The sequence below is a fragment of the Chamaea fasciata genome, unplaced genomic scaffold (genome assembly GCF_029207755.1).
Source record: "Chamaea fasciata isolate MVZ Bird 193981 ecotype frontalis unplaced genomic scaffold, bChaFas1.0.hap1 SCAF_12, whole genome shotgun sequence".
Classification (NCBI taxonomy): Eukaryota; Metazoa; Chordata; class Aves; order Passeriformes; family Sylviidae; genus Chamaea; species Chamaea fasciata.
In genome coordinates this window covers 13,884,901-13,906,488 of record NW_027094097.1, presented here as the reverse complement: position 1 = coordinate 13,906,488, position 21,588 = coordinate 13,884,901, and the positions used below count along the sequence as shown (strand labels likewise).

At 44.7% G+C, this 21,588-nt stretch overlaps 2 protein-coding genes across 2 annotated transcripts in view; both read right to left on the bottom strand.

The window, feature by feature from the left end:
* Window positions 1-5,295, bottom strand: part of CRISPLD2 (cysteine rich secretory protein LCCL domain containing 2) — a 30,015-nt gene extending 24,720 nt beyond the window's left edge. The window contains exons 1-2 of the mRNA XM_066194714.1: window positions 5,078-5,295; window positions 813-1,133 (exon numbers count right to left, since the gene is read on the bottom strand). Of these exons, the coding sequence (XP_066050811.1) occupies window positions 813-1,055 (243 nt within the window). The 5' untranslated portion in view covers window positions 1,056-1,133; window positions 5,078-5,295. The remainder of the gene's footprint in view (window positions 1-812; window positions 1,134-5,077) is intronic.
* Window positions 5,296-10,036: 4,741 nt separating this feature from the next.
* USP10 (ubiquitin specific peptidase 10) overlaps window positions 10,037-21,588 on the bottom strand; it is a 45,707-nt gene continuing 34,155 nt past the window's right edge. The window contains exons 7-14 of the mRNA XM_066194713.1: window positions 21,249-21,304; window positions 19,986-20,089; window positions 19,116-19,215; window positions 17,881-18,061; window positions 15,261-15,426; window positions 13,504-13,648; window positions 12,395-12,460; window positions 10,037-11,175 (exon numbers count right to left, since the gene is read on the bottom strand). Of these exons, the coding sequence (XP_066050810.1) occupies window positions 10,988-11,175; window positions 12,395-12,460; window positions 13,504-13,648; window positions 15,261-15,426; window positions 17,881-18,061; window positions 19,116-19,215; window positions 19,986-20,089; window positions 21,249-21,304 (1,006 nt within the window). The 3' untranslated portion in view covers window positions 10,037-10,987. The remainder of the gene's footprint in view (window positions 11,176-12,394; window positions 12,461-13,503; window positions 13,649-15,260; window positions 15,427-17,880; window positions 18,062-19,115; window positions 19,216-19,985; window positions 20,090-21,248; window positions 21,305-21,588) is intronic.

Genomic DNA, 21,588 nt, shown 5'->3' with positions numbered 1-21,588 from the left:
GGTGAAAAAAAACATTTTCATGTGAATTGTTGATGGCAAAGTTGTATTTCATACTCCTCCAGCTTCTAAGTTCTCCCTCTGAAGTGGGAGAATCCATTGACCAAGCTTTTATTTTGATTTCCTGACCTACAAAACTCAACAGCACTGACCCATCCACCCAGGAACTCCCAAAGTCTTTCCAGCTATTTCCAGTGACTGAAATTCTTTGGAGGTGGAGCCACATTCCTCAGGTCCCGTTTCCCTATGGCCCTGAGCAGATTCCCAGGAGCATCGTGCAGGTTTGGCTCACATTGCTAAGCTCAGGTGGCCAGTGTGTGACTGAGGGCAGGTGCCACCTCCAGCATTGAGCTGGCAACCAAAAAACCACCAGAAGACGCTCTGAGCAGACTGTGGTGTCCCCACAACAGCCTGAAAGCTTTCACAGGGAGAGCAGGGGTTAAACACTGGGGAAATTTTGCTGCTTTTATGACTTGAAGGTAATGGAAGAACCTGCTGAGGCAGGCTGGGGAATTGCCATCACCAGAGATGCATCCAGGGCTGGGCCAGACGCTCCTGTATGAATAATGGAACCAGTCCTGAAACTGTGCAGAGGATGGACTCCATGACCCATCAGCAGCCCCTTCCAACCAAAACAGGCCACTGATCTAAAGCATCCTGCACTCTGGAATGAAAAGCTTCAGGAAACCTCTTGAGAAAAAAACTTACTTCAGAGGAAATTCACTACACCTCTTGCACCACAAGGAAAATTAGAATACAGTTAGGAAGAAGAAAACAAAGTAGTAACAAAGTGATGTATCAGGCTCTAGACTCACCATGTATTCCATGTTGGAGGCCACTGGATACACCTGACCCCTCAATTTATTGTGGAGCATCAGTATCTCCTGTCTGTCTGAGAATAAAATGGCTCTCTTGGACCTGGAGTGAGCTTCCCCATCCTGATATTTACTCAAGATGCTCTCCAGGTGACTGGAGTTGGGCAAGATAAAGCACTCAGCTGTCCTGGTCAGCAGCAGCACACATCCCAGAGGAATGATCCAAGGCAGGGCAGGATTCATGCTGCCAGCAGAAGCAGAGATGAAGGTGCTGGTGGGCTTTCGTGCAGGGGCTCCCGTGGTTCAGTGCAGGTCTGGAATCTGGGGAGAAACAGGCAGTCAGAGCAGTGTCACAGCAGCTCTCAGTGCATTTGTCCCCCAAACAATGAGGTCACACAGCCCGGAGCTGAGCTTGGAAAAGAGTGGTGCTTAAAATGATTGCTCACCCCGAAGACAAGACCAGCACCACAAGAGGTGTGGACTCAGTTTATTACACCTGGGAATTCCACTGATGCTGATTTGGGAGCGAACACTCCCCAGGCATGCAGCAGGATGCCTTCTGCACCCCTGGCAATCCCTGCTGGAGCTGCCACCCTGCAATGCCCAGCAGCTCTGAGTAACCCCAGCTCCAGCCCTTCACAGGCAGGGGGACATTTGGGGTTATCCCCCCACCAAAGAGCAGCCGGTAAAGCCGAGAACGCTTTTATATTCTGAATTAAAGGCAAAGTAAAACCCCCAGCGGGCCGGATGAAGAGGTCGGGCAGCAGCAAGAGCTGCTCCTGGGGCTGCAGCAGAGCAGCTGCCGGGCTCTGTGGACATTTCTCTTCTGGGAAATGTCAGCGCCGGGCCGAGCAGCCCCGATCCCCGCTGGCAGTGACGCACCGGGGCTCTCGCTGACGCTTCCCGGCGGGCGGGAGCGGCGCCAGGGATGTGAGTTATGGAGCAGCAGGAGCAGCCGCCCTCCCCCGGCCAGATTAGGTGTTCCCAGGCACTCGGATGCCGTCAGCACCGAGAGAGGGTCTCGCTTTGGCTTTTGAATTTCGTTTAATCCCTGTCCTTTGCTCCCCAGTGCTCCTGCTCCACCTGTCATTCCCAAGCGCTTCCACCCCACCCCCGTGCTCCAATTTATCCATCTAGGGATCCTCGAGCGGCTTGGCTGGTTTTATTGGGATCAGGAGCTGTTCACAGGGGGAGAGGTGTGCTGCTGCAGGGCTGTGCAGCACACACAGCTCTCCAGTGGAGCCCCTGGAGCACGATCAATCCATCCGGGGCAAGAAGCGTCTGTACAGACAGTGCAAGCACAGGATCTCCCCTCCTTGGGGCTAATTTTTGGAAGAAAGCTTCCCCATCCCTGTCTCCAACACGAGGTGGAGATCTGGTTTTGACAGCACAGCTGAAAGCCATGCTGAAAGCATTCCTCTGCCGCGGCAGGAAACAAACCCCAGATTTGCAGGAATTATTCGAGAAGTTTCCTCCAGTGACACGGGATTTGGACACTCTGAGGCCAGATGATTTGGAAGCCAACCAGAGCAGGGAAGAGCCGTCTAACTCCCAGCTGGAAAAGCGATGCTTGAGCACAGAGCCCCAAACCCGTGCTCCCCCAGCCCACAACAGCAGCATCCGAGGAGAACGGTGCCAAGCACGAGGTGATTTGCACAGGCAGGGACCCCCAAAACACTCTGAGAACACTGAGAACTCCCGAAAACTTGTTGGCTGGCTGCACAGAAGACACAGAGCCCCTCTTTGAGGCTTCTTTCCTGGACTGAACGTTCAGGCAGATGAAAACCAGCTGCCCTCAGCCGCTCTCCAGGCAGCGCATTAAGCCTTTGCCTGGGTACAACAATGCAGGATGTAATTTGCTCGGTTTAGGTAATAGCTCCTCATCATTTCCTGCTCCGCAGAGCAAGGCGAACACACGAGCCTTGTCCCCAGCTCCGGGCACACCTGGACAGACGGGACGTTCGGTGGCACGGGGACAAACCCTCCTTTAACCTCATCCTCTTCTCAGCCCGGCTTGCGGCGTTCGCTTCCCCCCAGGCAGGAGCCCGACTTTCTAACCCGGCTGCGCAGGGGTAGGGGGAGGCAAATGGAGAGCAGTTGCTTTTGTAGACTGTCTGACCCAAATTCAGGGAACAATTCCTACTTTGAGGCACTTCCCTGAGGGTTTAAAAATAGCCGCAGTGCCGGGGCCACTGACAATGTGGCCATTTAGCCCCGGCAGCTCTCCCTGCAGGAACAGCCGGCTCTCAGAGGCGCCCGTTGCACCCCTCGTTTGGCCGGCTGCCCTTTGCTAAACAGGAGCCCAAATCCACCACCCATCTAAGGCAAACATTGAACTTTCAGAAAGGGCAGATTGAAAAAAAAAAAATCAGCAGCAGCATCTGAGAGCCAGAGGAGCTGCCCCGCTCGGGGCTCCGCGGCGAAGCCAGCGCGTCTGGCGCGGCCAGGCAGCCAAAACCTCACAACAGATGGTGCATTATTCCTCGGGATGTGCTGCCCCGGCTCCCACTCGTCAGCAGGAGGATACGGGCACCTCTTTAAAATTAGGTCGCTTTGGCTTTATCTTCTGCTAGTCCCTTCCTCTGCTTCGGCTCGGGGTGAGCATCCCAAGGAATGGGATAAAGGGATCAGAGAGGGACAGGGAGCACAGTTCCCTGGCCAGATTAATTGGAAGCAGCTGGAAGATGCTCACGTTTCAGAAAGCTCTCACGGATTTCAGATGTCCATCCATCTGCCTCTCAATAGCCTCGTGCCCAGGTGCAGAGGAAGACTCAGATGTGTGCCCTGCAGGGCTGGGGCAGTGCCTCATCCAGGAAGGCTGAAATCACATTGCCTTTGAGCTGGGGCTTGACATTATCCACAGAAAACCATCAGCTGACAGTCAGCTGAGGAAGCCTCTGCTGTTGATTTCAAGGGTTCAAGAGGAGCACAACCTCCCTTTAAACACATCAGGCCCTGGACACTGGTGCCAGGTGAACATCTGGGAGCCATCAGAAACCACTGAGTCAGCAGAAAAGGACTCCTGAGTATGCTGTAAAGCCTGTCCAAAGTGGGGAGAAACGGGAGGCCAGCTCCTGGGGTCTGAGGGAGTTAAAGTGCAGCACTGGACTTTGGGAAAGATTATTTTTAGAAAGCTATTTCCCCAGCTAATGGATGGTGTCTGCTTCTCACTAAAGCAGGAGAGCTGGTCACAGCTGAAGCCTGGCAGAGACTCTGCTAAAGCCACATGCAGGCTGATCCTGCCTTCATGTCCCCATGTCACCCTACTCCTTAGGGACGCTGAGCTTTGAGTGCTCCCCTGGTGAAGCACACGAGTAGGTGCCTGCTCCTGGGTTGTGGGTGACATTCACAGCCAAAACATCCCAGGGCCTGTGGAGTTACACATGGCACCAGCTGACAGGGAAGGAAAATGCAAAGTTAGCTCAGGATGTCAGGAGAGCATTTAAAACAGCAAAGCAGAGGGGAGTTAGCCTGGGATCAGTTTCTAAACTGAGCCTGGGATCAGCTTCTGGCCTGAGTTAGCCTTGGATCTAGGATGACTTAGCCTGGGATCAGCTTTTAGCCTGGGTTAGCCTGGGATCAACTTTAACCTGTGCAAAGAGATCCAGGGATAAAGCTACAACATGGTGCACTAAACCCCAGGTTATCTCTTTCCCTGGGCTGCACACAGTCCAGGCTGTGCAGAACTGTGGTGGCTTCCGAAGACAAGCAGGATGACAAGTTCCTACACATGGAACAGTGCCACATTGCACTGAACACACCACAGGTTCAGCATCTTCATGGTCCAAAACATCTGGATCTTCCATTTCAGTCCCACTCCAACTCCCAAGTGGGTGAGTTTCTATGTAAAATCACGTGGAAAACCCACTGCTAACAGACACCACACGTGGTAACGCTGAAATTCCTTTCCTACAGGGCTCGAGAGCAGAGCTGCACAAACACAGGCAGCCAGGGGCACACAAATGTGCCCACAGGTATCAGCTCCTGGGGGCTGCAACAGCATCCCTTGGATAGTTTCTGTTTGCATAGAAATCCACTCCTGGACTTGTAAGCTCCTCCCATTCATTCCACATTAATGCTTGTTAATCTTGCATGCAATTCTGCAGGCACACACGAGGGAAGCTCAGACAGTATTGTTATTTTATACCTTCCAGGCAACTTTTTGGAGAAGTTACTAAAACTGTGCCTTCTTAAAGAGTTGTTTCTTGCACTTCCACCAGCCCCAAAACTGCATTTCAGAAGCCAGGACAGAACTTTACACTTACCTTGCTGAAGTACTTCCAAGTCTCCAGGTAATTACAACTCCTCCAAGCCTGCTTGTGGAAAATAAATTAATGTATCTGAAATATTTAAACGAGGAGGAGGGGGGTGGAAAAGGATGGAATAAGCCTCAGGAGGTGCGAGATGTGCAAGATCTGGGCTCTGCAACTCGGACCAAGTGCAGTCTCAGAGAGCTCCCCAGTGGTATTTATCCTCTCCAGGCAGAGGGGAGAACCCTGGATCAACCCCTGTGACAACGGGCGTGGAGCAAGAACGAAAAGGAGAGGGAGGGGGAAAGAGGGGGGGGGGAAGCCACGAGGAGAGGGGTGTTGGTTGGGATCACAGCAGCTCAAGGACAGTCATTGGGGCTCAGAGGAGCGGGACCATCCTCCCTGAGGCGGGAGGAGGAGGAGGAAGGAGGGGGGCAGCCCCTGATCCTATAAAAGTGTTGGCTGTGCTGTCCCCAGCAGTCGGCTCTGGGACTCGCAGCCAGGAATTCCACGGGCAAGGGGAATCCTCCCCGCAGAGGGGGGACAGCGACGCCCCGGTGAGAGGCTCCGGTGACAAGGGAGAGGGAATTCCAGAAAGGAATTTTCTCTGTAAGGGACTAAAGCCAGCTGTGTCCCCCCGGCTGCCGGCTCAGCCATTCCTGCTCCTCGCAGGGAATTGATTTCCCAGCTCCAGCCCCCCAAAGTAAACCCCACGGCATCCCCTTTTCCCCAGAGCTGGACTTTTGCTGGGAACAGGAGATTAATCGCGCTCTGGAGCTGCTGCCAAAGCTCTCCCAGCGCTGACATTCCCCAAGCTCCGCCGCTGCTCCGCCGCGAGAGCGGGAGCTACAGGGAACAGGGAATGCAGAAAGTTGGTGAAACACGCAGGCAGGACTCACCTCTCTGCCGATGTCCCAACAGCTGCAGCTTTGGCATCCAGCTCCGTGGTTTTACTCACTGTGAAAGGAAGCGATTGAGCAAAAGACAAGCGAAAAGTTCCTTCCCTTTTCTTCAAGTAAACACGCAGGGAAAACCCAAAACGCTATCGTGAGTAACGACGTGAGCGTGTCACGGCACCTCCGCGCTGCCGTCGGCACCAGCATCCACGGGATTCCCGTGGGATCCCCATCCCGCAGCCCCACAGGGTCAGCACATCCCCCGGGATGTCCCCTGGAGGAGGGACACCGGCCACACCCAGCACGGAGCCAGGGGAGCATCCATCTCCCGGGAGCTGGCACAGCCAAGAAAAGCAGCTGTGATTTTTCCAAATCCACTACCTTGTCCTCTTTCCAAAGTTCTTGGGGGGGAAAAAAAAAAAAAAAAAAAAAAAGAAAAAAAAAAAAAAAAAGTCCTTCCATTCTTCTAACCAGTCAATATTTATTTCTTCAGGCAAAACACTGACCACTTTTATTTACTGTTTACCGGAGGGAGTTTACAAGATATTCCCAGAGGTTTGTATAAACTCAGAGGCGCTCAGAAAGCAGAGGGACATTTATCAAACTCGTTCAACAGAGCAGGAGCAGAGGAGCAAATATTGGCAGCTGGAACGAGCAAAGAAAAAACCCTCTGGGGTTAGCACCAAGGCTGATTCCATCTCTGACACCACCCTCCTGAGAATTTTTCAAGAAAGAACAGCCTGTCATCACTGAGGTTGCATCTTGCAGCCCATTTGAAGCTGAGATGGGCAGCCAGTCCTCACCAGTCAGCCCCACAGCCTGGTGCAGCCACACCAGCCCCTCCGGCTCCTCTCCCCGCTGCCCACATTCTCCCAGCTGGATTCACAGAGTTTCTATTGACTTCCAAACAAACTGGGTACGGGAACCAGCAACACGCGGTCCAGCAGTTGGACCTGGCACTTCTGCCCTGCCAGGAGCCATTCAGTGCACTTCGGGCAGTTTGCTCCCAAAAAAAGCTCCGACTTTGACACCAACACAGGCAACTCAAAGACCACCCGGAACTGGGCTGACAGAAGGTTCTGCACTGCTTTACTGTAAAATCACTCTATGCTTTTTTTTTCCTTGCTCTTATGGTTCCCTCTGGATCAGTGAGTTTGCTGTAGGTTTATTTAATCAGCTGAAAGATGTTGCAGCCCCCCCCCAATTCCTCATTTCCCCAAAACACAGTGAATTTCACCCCAACACAGTGAACCCTCGTGCCCCCACACAGGCTGCCACCCCGAAACCACGCAGCTCCCCAGCCCTGACTCACAGCCCTCAGAAGGTGCTGCTCACTCCAATTACCATAAAGCTGAATTAACTCATTTTAAATCTCACATACCGACATACAAGTAATTTCCAGACCTCAGAGGAACTTGGTATTTTGTAATCTCCGCAAATATCCCGATGGGAAATGAATCCCTGTAGGATGGTTTGGGCTGTCTGATTGCTCCATCAACCTGGCTGCTTTACAAAGATTTGATTTTTTTTAATTTATTTTTTTTTTAAATATACACCAGGCTGGTTTCACTGTACAAGACATACACAGGGCCTGGTTGTGCTCAGGGATGAGCACAGCCTGGAACAAGAATTTTTACCCACCTCATTTTGTCTTGAGTCAGCAGCTTGGGGTCATATGTTCCACCAAAGCCAAAACAATCAGAAGTTACTTTTAATCATTCCTCGTTATTACTGCCCTGATTATAACGTCTCCATTTCATATGTGGTAAAAGCCACATAAAGCAGGCTGCATGTATAAGTATATATTAGCAGAGAGGCTTTTAATGGACTAGCCAATGAAGGGGAAGAGACACAGATTTCCCTGTGCCCTCCTAATTGAGCAGGCAGACAGCAAGTCTTGATCTCCCCTGGAATTAATGCCCCTTTATTTCCTCCTCAAACACAGCTCGGCAGGAATGGCCCCAGAGCAGGGCAGGGTGAGAGGCACAGAGCTGCAGGGGATTCCCTGGTCTGACTCCTGCTCTGGAGCAGAGGGAGCACAAGGGGATGAAGAGAACCCAGGGGCAGGAGGGAACCTGCAGGAACTTGTCTGTGCTCACCAACAGCGAGAGCACAGGGGGGAGCAGCAGCCCTTGAGCTGCTCCTCACGGGCACAGCCACGTTCAGGTTTGGGGAATCAACTCCCGTTTGCTGCCTGCTGACATCCTCCTCCTGCCTGGGCTGTTTTCACCTGAAATCCCAGCCACATCCATCACTCCAGGAGGGTGGAGATGCCCCTCTCCTGACCACAATGCAGTCCAGAGGCTACACCAGCAGATGAATTAACATTCATGGTAACAATGGGATCCAAATCATAAGAGGGAAAAATGGGGATCCAGATCACAGGAGGAAAAGCCAGGCATTGATGGATTCATTCCCAAACACAATTATTACTTAGCACTGTGAGCCCCTATCTGTTCTTTCTTGCTGCTCTCCTGTTTTGGGGTAGCCTGGACTGGTCATCTGCAGCTTCTCCACCTTCTCATTCTAAACATTCCCTCAAATGCTTCATCAGCTGGTGATGAGCAAGAAAACAACTCCCCACAAATCTGTCCTGTTACATCTGTGACGAGGAATAAGCTGATGCAAAACAATTAAACAAGGACACAAGCTGCAGTAATTCCAGAAAATTTAGAGGGCATCACTGACTGCACTAAGTACAAGTCAAATGTGAACTGAAATCCACAAAATCCTTCTCTATGAAGGTGGTGAGGCACAGCACCCATCTTTGGAGGTTTCACCCCAGAGCAGAAGGTGAACTCCTATCACAAGCTCTGCAGCCACCACATCTGGTTATTTACCAATATAAATCATTTCCAAAAAATCCTTTGGGTCGTTAAGACAGCTCAAAATAAACGCTCCAGTTGCACAAATCTTCCCATGCTGGGAACATCCCCTGCACATCCAAGGCTTGCTCTTCATTCCTAGTGAAAAGCAGCAGATTTAGAGCACATTTATGAAGATAAACCCTCTGCTGACAGCTCAGGATCCATCCTTGGAGCTGCACCCCACCCCCCCAGACCTGGCCCAGCCCAGCCCCAAGGGACATCAGCTCCAGAGGATAACAGAAGTTTCCTCCTTAGAACACCTTCCCCCAAAAGGCTTTCACAATCCTCCTACCCCAGTCCATCCAGCCCTTCCCCTGCACATCTGGCTCATGGCACAAGGTTTTCTCCCCACAGCCCTTTGGACCTGCACGTCCAGCTTCTCATTTCTAAAACTTCAGGTCTTAATGTGCATTTAAAAAAAAAAAAAAAAAATGAAAAAAAAAATCTCAAATCTGGTTTAAAGTTCAGTAAACAACCACCAGATTCACGGTGTATCATTGTGGGTGTTGGGGTTTTTCTTTTACATAATCGCACACAGAGCAAATGATCAAAAGTTGCAAACCCCTTGTTTTGCAACAATGGGAGGAGTTAATACAGAAAATAAAAATTGTGGCTGTGTGTCCACATCACTGTTGCCACATACTTTTATTACCCTTATAATACACTGCAGAAGGACTTTAGTGACAAATACATTTGTAATATCCTCAGTAAAAAATGCAAAAAATCACTTTTAAGTGATACTGAGACAATTCTAAATCATACTGAGAGAATTTCAACACTTGATTTTTAAACTGGCAATGACTCACTAAAATAGTAACACATGTAACCTCTATTAAGTAATATATTAATTACTCATCACCCGAAGTTTTCTCTGGACTATTCAGGTTAACCTGCACTATCAGCAATGCACTTTTTCACAATGCACTGGAGACAGAGCTAATTAAATACCCAACACAGGCGGAGGACTAATTAAAAACAGGATTTCTGCTGTACAGAAAACCACTTCAACCAGGTTCCAGAAACAGGATGAATAATAACCAGTACAGAACAGAGAGTTCTCAAGTTTCAAAAAGTTGTAAAAGCAAAGAAAAATCATCTCCACTTCATCTGGGGAAGGCTCCCTACACCTTGAGAAGTGCTATACAGAAACCTTCGGAGTTTCCAAGGGTAAGATTGACACCTGAGGAAAAACAAAACCCACACAACACACCTTAAACCAACTTTGTGACTTTTATTGATGGGCGACAACTTTATACTTCTAGGTATCACTAAACTGTGTACAATTAGGAACTCAACATTATAGGAGAGCAGACAGCAAAATTAAACAAAGCAGACTTAAAGAAATATCAATCTTAATTATTTTGCCCATTTTCTTAATTTCATGTACACAGAAGCATAAATGCAGTTTGAAATTTCTTAATAGCAATAAAGTTACAATCACCCATCTATATAGACTAACATCTTAACTCCAAATATTTGATCTGCAATGTGTACTTAAGCAGTTTCTCATCGCACAATTATTAAAATGTGTCTTCCTATCAGGAACCAGCAACTCTGCAGTTTGTACATGTTTTGAAGCACAAAGGACCATTTCCATCTCATACACATCGGCTCATATTTTTACCACTTATCAAAAAACTATTGGGGAAGCAGAGAGAGCTTTTTTATTTATTTTTTTTTAATTTTTTTCTTTTTTTTACTGAAGTAAAGATAAAACATTTTCACAGAAATCTACAAGTTCTGTTGCTGGTGCAGGGTTTTCTTCTACTACGCAATTAGAAAGTGGGAATTTAATGCAAATCCCCTTTTTTTTATTCTCTTAGGATTCAGCATTAACTCGGATGAACTTTATTTCTTTTCAATATTTTTTTTTCCTTTTTTCTATTTTTGTGTGTGTGTGTGTGTGATTCACGAGGCTTCCATTCCGCAAAAGTCAAAAGAAGTCAACACAAACTATGTTGTGCACAAACGGCAGCTTCCTTTATCACTCTATCTCATAGTTGCAAAAGGGGAGAAAAAAAAAAAAAAAGAATAAAAACGGGGGTGGGGGGAAAAAAAAAAGAAAAAAATAAAATAAAAAGGGGAGAGGAGGGGGGAAAAGATTCACTCAGAAGAGCATTTACAGGAGAAGAAGTTAGTGATGTTGGCGCGGTAGGGGCGGGTCAGAGCAGGTCCACCTGGCGGTAGTAGAGGAGGTAGGCTGTGCGCTCCAGGGCCGCCTTGACCACCTGCGAGTGGTGGATGACCCTGACGGCCTGGTCGTCGATGCGCAGCCACCCGTTCAGCCCGATCTGGAACACGTCCGTCGTGTAGTGCCCGCCCGTCGCGCTGTTGCCGTGGTGGTACACCACTGTGGGGACACACGGGGGGTCACTGGGGCTCAGGGAGTATCCACACAAGCTCAGGGGTTGGGGTTTGCCTTGCTTTGGGGCGTGTGGGTTATAGGATGTCGGCTTGTTCCATGCCCTGCCTGGGACACCTCCAGCTCTGGGTCATGGAGAGTCCACAGGTGGATATCGAATCATGGAATGGTTTGGGATTGGAAGGGATCTGAAAGCTCATCCCATTCCACCCCCTGCCATGGGATGTGGGCCTGAGAGGTTTTTAGCCTGCTAGCAGCTGCTAACTTTTTCCCCAAGGAAAAATTTCTCAAGAAGATTTTTCTCAAAACAAGCAGTAGTGGTTAAAACTCGGCACTCTCACCGCTGCGGCACGGGTTCGATTCCCGAAGAGAGAAAACCACCAAAAGACCACCTTTTTGAGAAAGGATAGGTTTTTCTCAAAACAATCTTGGCAAACAACTTTCTTGAGGAATTTTTCCTTGAGGAAAAGATAGCACCTGCTAGCGGGCTAAAAATCTCTCAGGCCCACAATGGGACACCTTCCACTATCCCAGGTTGCTCCAAGCCACAATGTCCAACAAGGCCTTGGACACTTCCAGGGATCCAGGGGCAGCCACAGCTGCTCTGGCAGCCTGTGCCAGGGTCTCCCCACTCTCCACGTGTCCTAGGAGACAAATCTCCCTCCCAGATATTCCCCTGGTGGTATTTCTGACGGTTACTGAAACTGGTTTGCCCAAGGGGAAGTAGGAAATGGGATTTTCCAGCTGCCTGTGGTCGATGCCCATATCAATCCCAATGGGGTGACATCCAGAGGTGTGGGTAGGATGAACATCTGGGCTTTGTATGGCCCAAATAATCTTCAGGTCTGGAAAAAGTGAAGAAAACTGGGACAGGGACCTGGGATTTGGCTGTAAAACCAAGAAGTTGCTTTAGGTCCCTATGCCCGGCCCCATCCTTATGGCAGGCAGCTTCCCACCCTCCAAGGGAAGGATTTCTTCAATGTCCCATCTAACCCTGCCCTCTGGCACTCCCAGCCCTTGGCCAAATCAGTGTTTCTCCAGCACACTGAATCTCCCAATTCTAAACAAACCCCACTAAACACAAAATTTCACACCCATAAGCTACCTCAGTGCAATTTAAAAGAACACACTTCATATAACCCGGTGTTTCTGTAATTCCATATGCAGAATCTGCACTTGCAATAGAGGGACCAGAGAGATAAAATACCTGCAAAGAGCCGGTAGGTTCTTTGGCCTTTTGAAATTTTACTTTTCACACCAGGAGACAGTAGTTCTGGAGGAGGAAAAAGAGTCACACATTAGAAATTTTGTATCAAGAGGACCAATTCTTTTTCAGAGAAACCAACACTATCACAAAGGAGAATGTTTAACTGAAATTTCTTCTGCAGCCTTTAAAGACTGGTCAAGGTTCTAAGAACTGGTAATCAAGGGAGTGAATTTGCAGTTTTGCTGGATGCTGTGGTTTATAAGAGGTCTAAAAAAACCACCAAAAAAGGAAGGGAAAAAAAAGACAGAGTAAAAGACCAGACTATTTCATTTTTCCCCTTTCATTCCTGCCTTCAGACAACAACAGAATCAATTTCAGATTCCATGTCATGCTTACATTCCTAAAGGAAAATTGCAAAATAAAATACTAAGTAAAACAAAAGGGCACTGCCTGACAAGGTGCAGATCTCAGTTGAGATATGAGTATACATTGATTTTATTTATTCCTGTTTGAGCTACTGGCTGGCTAATAGTCCCATTTGTCAGCACTAAACAGAAGGCATTATTTTGGCAAGCTTCAGATGCTGGACGATTTCCAGTCTCACACTATTTAAAGTCACTATCTCCTAGGATACTTGTTAAATAAAGGATCCTTGTTTAACCTCTGCACTATGGATTGTCTACCTTCAGGCTGCATTTGCAAAAAAGCACCAGTTTCCTTCCAGCAGCCACTCATTAATTAAATGATTTGACACTTCTCTGAATTACATTTGTGATAAAAATATCCAATACTGGCAACAGTCTTCTACAGACAGGGACACAGATCCAAGAGGACCACTTCCCATATTTGCCCTCAGCAGCCTATATCCTTACTCCATAAATCCAGAGGAAGCTCTCATCTGGCCAACCCATTGTCTAGGAAGTGCCAAAGGCTTTAAGATCTTTCATCATAAAAAACCTCCACGAAAAATTCACCCAAATGACCAAATTTTCAGACAACGATGAAGACAAAATCTTGTGCGGGAGAAAATTAAAACACAGACACTTGTAGGAAAGATAACGTTGTGTTTCCTATGACTGAGAGGGGAATTGTGTTCATAAATCTTTCACCTTTACTGATTTCCAGATCAACAGTGTACTCGATATTCTTGATCAGCTTCTGACATCCACCGGTCTTCTCGTACACGAAGCGTTTGAGGTGCAGGACGAGAACAGGGGGCAGCTTTTCTAAGGTGAGCCTTCGACTGATCTCCACCTGACACACAAACACAGAGGAAGAAAACCTGTCATCTTTTGTTACCTCCTCAAAATTCCTCCCTTAAATAAGGAAGAAGTGTTTGATTTTAAATACACTAGCAGCAAATCCTCCAGATTTGTTATTATTGCAGTATGAATTTATGAGAAACGCTCGTTTGTGACTTAAAGCCCACTGCATTTTCAATCTCAATGTTGTTTCAAAGGAGAACTCAGTATATTCAAAGAGAAAAACATGAGTTCTGACCACACTTTTCTCTGCTAAATAGTGATTTTTATATAATTATAACCAAACAATCCACAAAATTTCTGCCTGGAAACCAGGAGACGAGCTCAGAACAAAAATGAGCCAAGCTCAGAACAAAAATGTTTTGCCTTCCTAGAAATGAAGACATAAAAATATTTCTCAAAATAACTGCTTATGGTTTTTCTTCATTTTTTAATTGAGAAAAATCTTTTTATTGGTAACCATGAGCATATTATTTTTCAATACACGGCTTGATTCTGCTAGAACCTATGTGTTGAATAGAAACTCATGGGGAAAAAGGAATATCTCTTTCCAAGGTTCTACAGACAATATGTTCAGAATTTTTACTACATTTTTAATACAAAACCAACTATTTCAATTTGAGTTTCTTTTGAAAAAAAGATCTGGAAGACACTGTGCCTGCTTGTATTTCCATCCAAACTCTGAAATACCACGCAGCACCTAATTTCAACACTCATTTCTTCCAACCCAGCACTGGGTTGTCAATCAAAAACTTTAAACCATTTGCAGTAAAAGGAAAAAAAAAAAAAGAATGGTAAGCAAAACAAGATCTTTGTGGTAAATCATCATCAGTCTGCTAATGTTTCTTTCACATGGAAAACAACTGTATGTTCTGAATACCCAAGGTAAACAAATTCCTGCTATTCATCTTTAGCTTTTCAAGGTGAATGAACCATCCTTTTGTTACCCAATCCTGTTCTCACCTGGAGGATTTTGAAAACCACAGACATGAATGTCAGAGGGAACACCTCCAATTCCAGAGCTACCAACAGTGCACATGGAATTCCCATGTGAGCAATCCTTGCACACCAGAGATGCCTTTACTACCGCCCACCACAGGAAACAAGGCAAGGCCTTAGTGAGGGAGGTTTAATTATTATCCTCTGTCACAAGTTCTCAAACTGCCAAACCAAAGGCATGCTTTTCCTCCTTGCAAGTACTTTTCTGTTGTAATTATTACTATAATGCATTATTTGTAAAATCAGAAAGTATTTACTCTGAAGAGCTGCTCCTTTACTAACAGCATCTGGCAATCCCCAGGAATCAGTAAGTTATGATATTGAACATAATACTGTGTATCTTTACCACAGCTCAGCCTGTTAATTTAGAACATTCTCCATTAAAATCCCTAATAAATTATTACATCAGCTTAAACCCCAGCTATTTACAGGGCTGGCTCTGTTTCAGAGCTGACATTTCACTGCTGCAAGACACTCTGAAAAGGTCTGCACCTCTTTTGTTAAAGTGTGTTCCAACAACTCTTTGTAAAGCCAGAGCTCTATGAAAACCCTTTTAAATTCCAAGTTTAGCACTTGGCTGTGAATAAGGGGTGAACAGAGCACACCTCTTGCTTGGTTTTTGTGGTGTATCCCTGCACAGACTCTCTGGCCACCAAGCTTTCCAAGGCATCCTGCACGGTGCGGATCTTGTCCGACTGGATGTCCAGCTGCAGGGTGAAGAAAAGCTGCAGCGTGGCAGACTCCTTGGAACTCTGCTGGTAAACAACAGATCTGGGGGAGAAACAAAGAAATCAAAATGGAATAAATAATAAAGTGTGATTTTTCAACCAGACAGAATCTTCAAGGAAGAATGAGTTACTTAAGTCGATCAATTTATAGTTAATTCAAGGCAACGCATACAAATATAGAAGTTAAACATCAAGTTTTAAAATTTACCCCAACTGAAATGATTTTCACATCTACTTAATCTACTTAAAAGTATTCTGAATGGGACTGTGACTGACTTGTTTTATTTATGCAAAGTTATGGGACAAGCATCCAAAGTTTAAAGAAAAAGACTGAAAATTCTGATAAGCATTTAAAAAAAAAATTCACCTCCTGGCTCTTTTTGTTCGTTTCATTTTCCAACAGCTCTTCACAAGTGCAATGTGCCAGTGCTTATCTGTGTTCTACTGTTAAAATCACAGCTGATTCCAGATTCTCCAACAAAAATACACCATTTTTTTCAGTCACTTCTCTAAGATCAATTTCACAGTGATTTTAAATTGTTTGCTTCAATCTTGCCATAGGAAATATAAACTATGCCCCACTGAGGACTGGCAGCTCATTTTCTTCATCCAGATTTGTTTATGCATATAAATTATTACGTTGTTATATATTGAAACCAGAATTATAATTAACACAGCTCTGACCCATTTGGCCCTGCTGGAATATTTCCAGGTCAGGTAGGAAATGTTAATGTTCAGGTTAATTTTCATGGTGAGGATAATCAAGAGTCCTTTTTACTCTGGCAAAGCACTGAAAGCCAGTGCAGATTCATATTGGCAAATATGTAATATTAGAGAGGGAAAATACATAATATTCCTTTAGAGGGAAGAGAATGCATGAAAAACAGCAGCACCTTTATTTTAAAAAACAGAAATTATATTGTAACACCTCTTCAGGACATTTTCTTCACAAGATATGCAGAAATTGATATGACAGCAAAACCTTTGCTGAGTTATGAGTTTTCTGTAACAGTGTCCCTAATTAGGATAATTACAAACCTCAGCTGGACATGGGAAAATGCACCATTTTCAATGAAAAATTACTCAGGCACTGCAAGAATTCTCAGGAAAACTTTGTACTTTCCCACTTAAGCCTCACTGTTGCTAAGACAGACTTCATAGGCTGGGGTTTTTATGTAATTATGCCTAAATAGACATTTCATAGACTCAAGGCCCTCAAGGACAGCCTAAAAATCCCCAAGCCTGAAGTTTTTCCCCAGCCAAAAGATGCCAATTCCAATCACCTTCTCCTCACTGCTCTTCCCATTGGATTTTTCCAGTTTCTGACACTTTCATTCAGTGGAATTCTACTGGCAGTTTTACATTCAGTCCTTCCCATCTCCACCCCTGAGGATGAAGCTTTCCAAGCTCCCCTGGGATGCAGTTTCTGTGGTGAGCTGTGCCCTGGTGTGAAGGTTAAATAAAGTGGATGTGCTTCCAGCAGATGTTGGATTGGATCCTGTGGTTCTGCTGCTCACTGCAAGTTTTTTGCCTTTTTCCAGTATTACCTTTGCTTTATATCATTTTCTGTGGAGTTCTACAGAAAACTGCATCCTATCAGTATTTTTAGTATAAAAACTGATGGAATCATGTAGAGACCTAAACAATGGTGACAAGTTCTGGTAAATGTACCTGGGGTACGTGAACCACCAATGCGGGACTCCATCAATATCTACACACATCTGTCTGCCAAATTCTATGGAAAATATAATTTTATTTACCAGCTGTCTGGCTCAAATCCCAGAAGAATAAATAATTTCAGTGCATTTCCGAGGCAGAAGGCACTAGCCCACATTATTCACACTTCTAGACTCAATATCTGGCAACACAGAGAGTCAAACACCAGCAATTAAGTGTCTGTCTCCAATTTAAAAATAATTCGTCAAGTCTAGCAGTTTTGTTTTGCTGTATGTTTTTAGCAAGTGCTTACTTAGCTTTCATTTTAAATTATACATCTCTCCAAACAAGTCAGGAGGTTTCCTTTCCAAAAAATATTCTTTCCCATTCTACTTTCTGCCTTTGTCTGGTATCAGACCTGCATATAAGTGATATCCCACATTCTTTCCATTCCAGTACCATCTTGCAGCAATTTACATTTTTCCAGACTCCTTTTGCCTGTAACATTTCTTTACTGTTTAACACAGCTTTCTCTGAGAAGCATGAAGGGTCTGAATAACCAAAAATTCACAATTTTATGTTTCAGTTCATTGTTTTACTGTCTTAACTCTGTAAATCTCATTTTTCTCTCAGTATCCTTATTTACAACATGAAATGAGACTCCTCAGAGGTCATAAAAATTAGATAGCTCTAAAACACTTTGGAATCCTTTATTCAAAGCATAAATATCCTGAACTCTTTTTCCACATGCAGTTCAGGGCTTGGGATCTCAGAACAGCCTGTTCATTTTAAAAAGATTCAGGCACTGCAAGTGAAGAACTTGTAGGAAGAAGTACTGTACCTTATGTGACCACCAAAAATATCAGTGATTGGAGTCTGGACAAAGTCAGCCTGGCGAGTGACCGAGGATTTGTTGCGAGGTCCCACCTGCTCCCACTCGTCCTCGCTGCCTTCCCCCTGCTCCTCCTGCTCCTCCTCCTTGGGGACACTCTGAGCCTCGGGGCCGTTGGACACCGACACTTCTTCAAGTGATCAGGGGAAAAAAAACACAGCGGGCTTTTTGACAGATGAAATATCCAGGCAGGGAAAGGATTTGAAAGGTAAAAAAATCCCAGCAGGAAAGGCTAAAACCCCAATGCAAAAGGTAAAAAAACCCAATACAAAAGGCAAAATACCCCAAAGCAAAAGGAAAAAAAAAAAAAAAAACCTAAAGCAAAAGGCAAAAAAACTCCAATGCAAATAATTTTTTGAGGAGAAAATGTTTTCATGCATCATATTTTTAATTAAAAAAAAGAGAGCAAGCATATTCCAGGTTTGCTCCCTGCATGACACATCCATGTGTTAACAGAAGGCAGCTCACTGATGACTGTATGTAAATAGCAAAGTTTGATATATTTTTAGTAGTAAATTTATGGGGTAGAAAATTAGAAAGTCAAGTGTTATTCTAGAAACAGAATGATGCCGTTATTAAATACAACTCATTTTCTGCACAGGTATTTTACAGGGAACCCAAGGCTTAGCAAATATTTTCCCAGTCAGTGCCAAAGTCAGGAGGTTATAAACTGAACACAGCTAAGGCACAAAATATGGTATGACTTTATATCCTAAAAAATTTACCCTACTAAAGAGAAACTAGGGAACTTGTGATCTCAATTCTTACTTGGCTATGGCCTCCAGGATTTTATTTGTATTTGTGTATTTATAAATGACAAACAAGACTGATCAAGTAGAGCTATCCCCAGATAATGCTTAGCTAGGCCCAGTAAAAATGTATAATACTGAGTTTTGTTGTTTAGGAGAACCAGGATGTGACCTATTGTCCTTCAGAGTATCGACAGAACCACAATGCCTCTTCAGAAATCTAGTAACTCTTTAGATCATTGATGAACTGGGCAGAATGGACTCACTGTATCCAGATTTTAACAAAATATTATTTGCTTATGTTCCAGTCCTCTAAACCATGGCGTTCTATCCCTATCTCAACATCGACTCCAAGCATTACTCTGTATTATGGAATCACCACACAAAAGCAGTATTTGAAATGAATTGTTTGCTATACAAAGAAAATCTACTAACTTTCATTATGTGGAGAGAGAAGTTTCTTGAGGGTCAGCATTTCTTCATGTAGTCCATTGAGGATAAATCCCAAGTATTCCTCAGCATCCTCTTGCCTGCCCTGAACAAAATATTTTTTCAGTTAATCCTATGATATTTTCATGGTTTCAACAGAAGGTTCACGACACTGAACGAACCCAGCTTTCTCCTATTAATTCAGCTAATTTAGCAACTACTCAGTCTAAAGTTATGTCAGATAAAGTTTAAGTTTTATTATAAAATGAACTCTTTTTTAACCAGTTGAACCCAAACTGTGCTAAGCAGTAAATACACACATCAGCTCCACAACGGCTACAAGAATTCTGCATTTTTCTCAATACAAATTCCATTTAATGTCTGAGTTGGAATTTTCCCCCCCCCCCATTTCTTTTACAAGCACTACTGAAAGCTGCTGTCAAACCAAGGCCAAATCAAAGGACAGTTCGAATTACTATCTTTTCTTTATATTGAAATTAAATCTGAACAGGTATTTTGAAGTTTCTGGACCTTCAATCAGTCTTAGCTGAACTGCTCATAAAAATGAACAACTGCTCATTTCTTAAATGTAAATCAACTGGCAACTCCATCACAAAAAGAGATATTCCATTCCAACAGTATTTTTTTCATTATTCTGACATATCAAACTGCCAAACCTGTAATTAACATCTTCCTGTAATTCAGGTCTCAAGACAGTCGAGCTTTATTACCATGAACTCTCCAAGAGCTCATTTTAGTGGCATTTGAGAAGAGCCTGAGGTTTGACTTTGCAGAGTTTAGACTGTGACTGCCCTGCAATGCAGCCCCACAAGTCAAGGATTTGCAGCCCCACAAGTCAAGGATTTGCAGCCCCACCTTTTCTGACAGACTTGACTTTATAACCGTCAAGAGCCTGTAAATGTAGGTTGGTTCAAAGGCAGCCCCTGGTCGGATGTCTCTCACTATTTTATCACCTAAAGCTGCAAGGTGAAAGAGAATTGATGTGAGTACTAATAAATAAAAGGTTTTTTTTACAATATACCTGGACAGTCTCTTCACACATCACTAGTTTTACTAATAGTTTTATTGTAGTTTTGGAGTCTTGAGCTCAGAAGTTATAAGACACAACTCTTATCTGTAAACACTGTTAAAACATATCACTCTGCATAAACTAACAGATAGGAAAAGTTCTAAGAAGATTAACAAGAATATCAACAGCCATCATAAAAGAACACTTCTAGCGCTATTTGCATTTTTGCATTTCTTTTGTGCTTGAAGAACGTGTCCTTAAACCTTTGTGCATTTGCAATTCTAACAGATGACTTTTGCTCACTGCAGAATAAAAACCCCAAGAACAGCTTGACAGAATGTTCCACTTAATGGCAATACAAGGCCTCAGGACTATACTTGAAAACTACACAAGGCAATGACCTACAAGTAAAATAAGTTGCATAAGCCAGGAAGATTTGTTTTACAGCAAGAAACCACAGAAATGTCTGAACTGTTTGGAAATCACTGGAACCACCGGCTCCTCCTGATATTTCCTTATCATGTTACATAAAGAATAGTTTCAGGAATGTGCTTGTTCCTACAAGTTTGCAATAAAACAGACTTGGTGTAAAGTCAAGATTAAACAACCGAAGCCTTTGAGATAATTTATTTGCATCAAAAAATATGCTATTCCTCACTACATAATCACCACTGAGCCTTTTAATATGTATTAGGAGAAATCAGACACATCTGAAGTTTTCCCACTGGAATTAGAAGCCAGGATAATATTCCTGTAGGCAATCTTCAACTGCTTAAGGGGCCTGTTATGGCCCCATTCTGTTCCAAATCCGTGAGTGTTCAGGATTTAAGGAGCAGAACTGAGCAATCTGATAAACAAACAGCTGGAAATATGTAAGGAAGGAAGTGGAGGAAAACATAAGGACATGGTTTTCTTAGAAAGGGCATGTTCTTAGAAGGCATCTTCACAAGTAAGTGAACCTTCAACAAAAACTGTTCCTATTGCACTTGTACACTTGGTCCATCAAACAGAAGGAAAAAATCCAAAGTGCAACACCTGCCCCCATGCAGATCTTTACCCCAAAGGCTTCTCCCCATCATTTCCTGCTCTGTGCCTCTGTTCCTACTCACCTTGCTTTGCTTTAGGAGGTACAGGCATATTAGTGAACTCATTCATTAAACGAACACTGAAACAGAAGGGAAGCAACTGGACATGAGCAGCAATTTAAGACTTAGAAGAACAAATAATAAAAATAGGAAACTGTCATTCTGACTGCCAAAACAAAACAAAACCAAAAGAGTATCACCACAAAATTAGGATAAAGTTCAGACATAAAAATCCACCTGATCCCTGCAGTGAAACCCAGGTGTTGGGCTGGTCCTTGCACCTCTCACAGTTCATCAGTGCATGTTAAACACTACACAAAACTGACACTCCCAAGGCAACAGGAATTATCTTCCTTGACAAGCC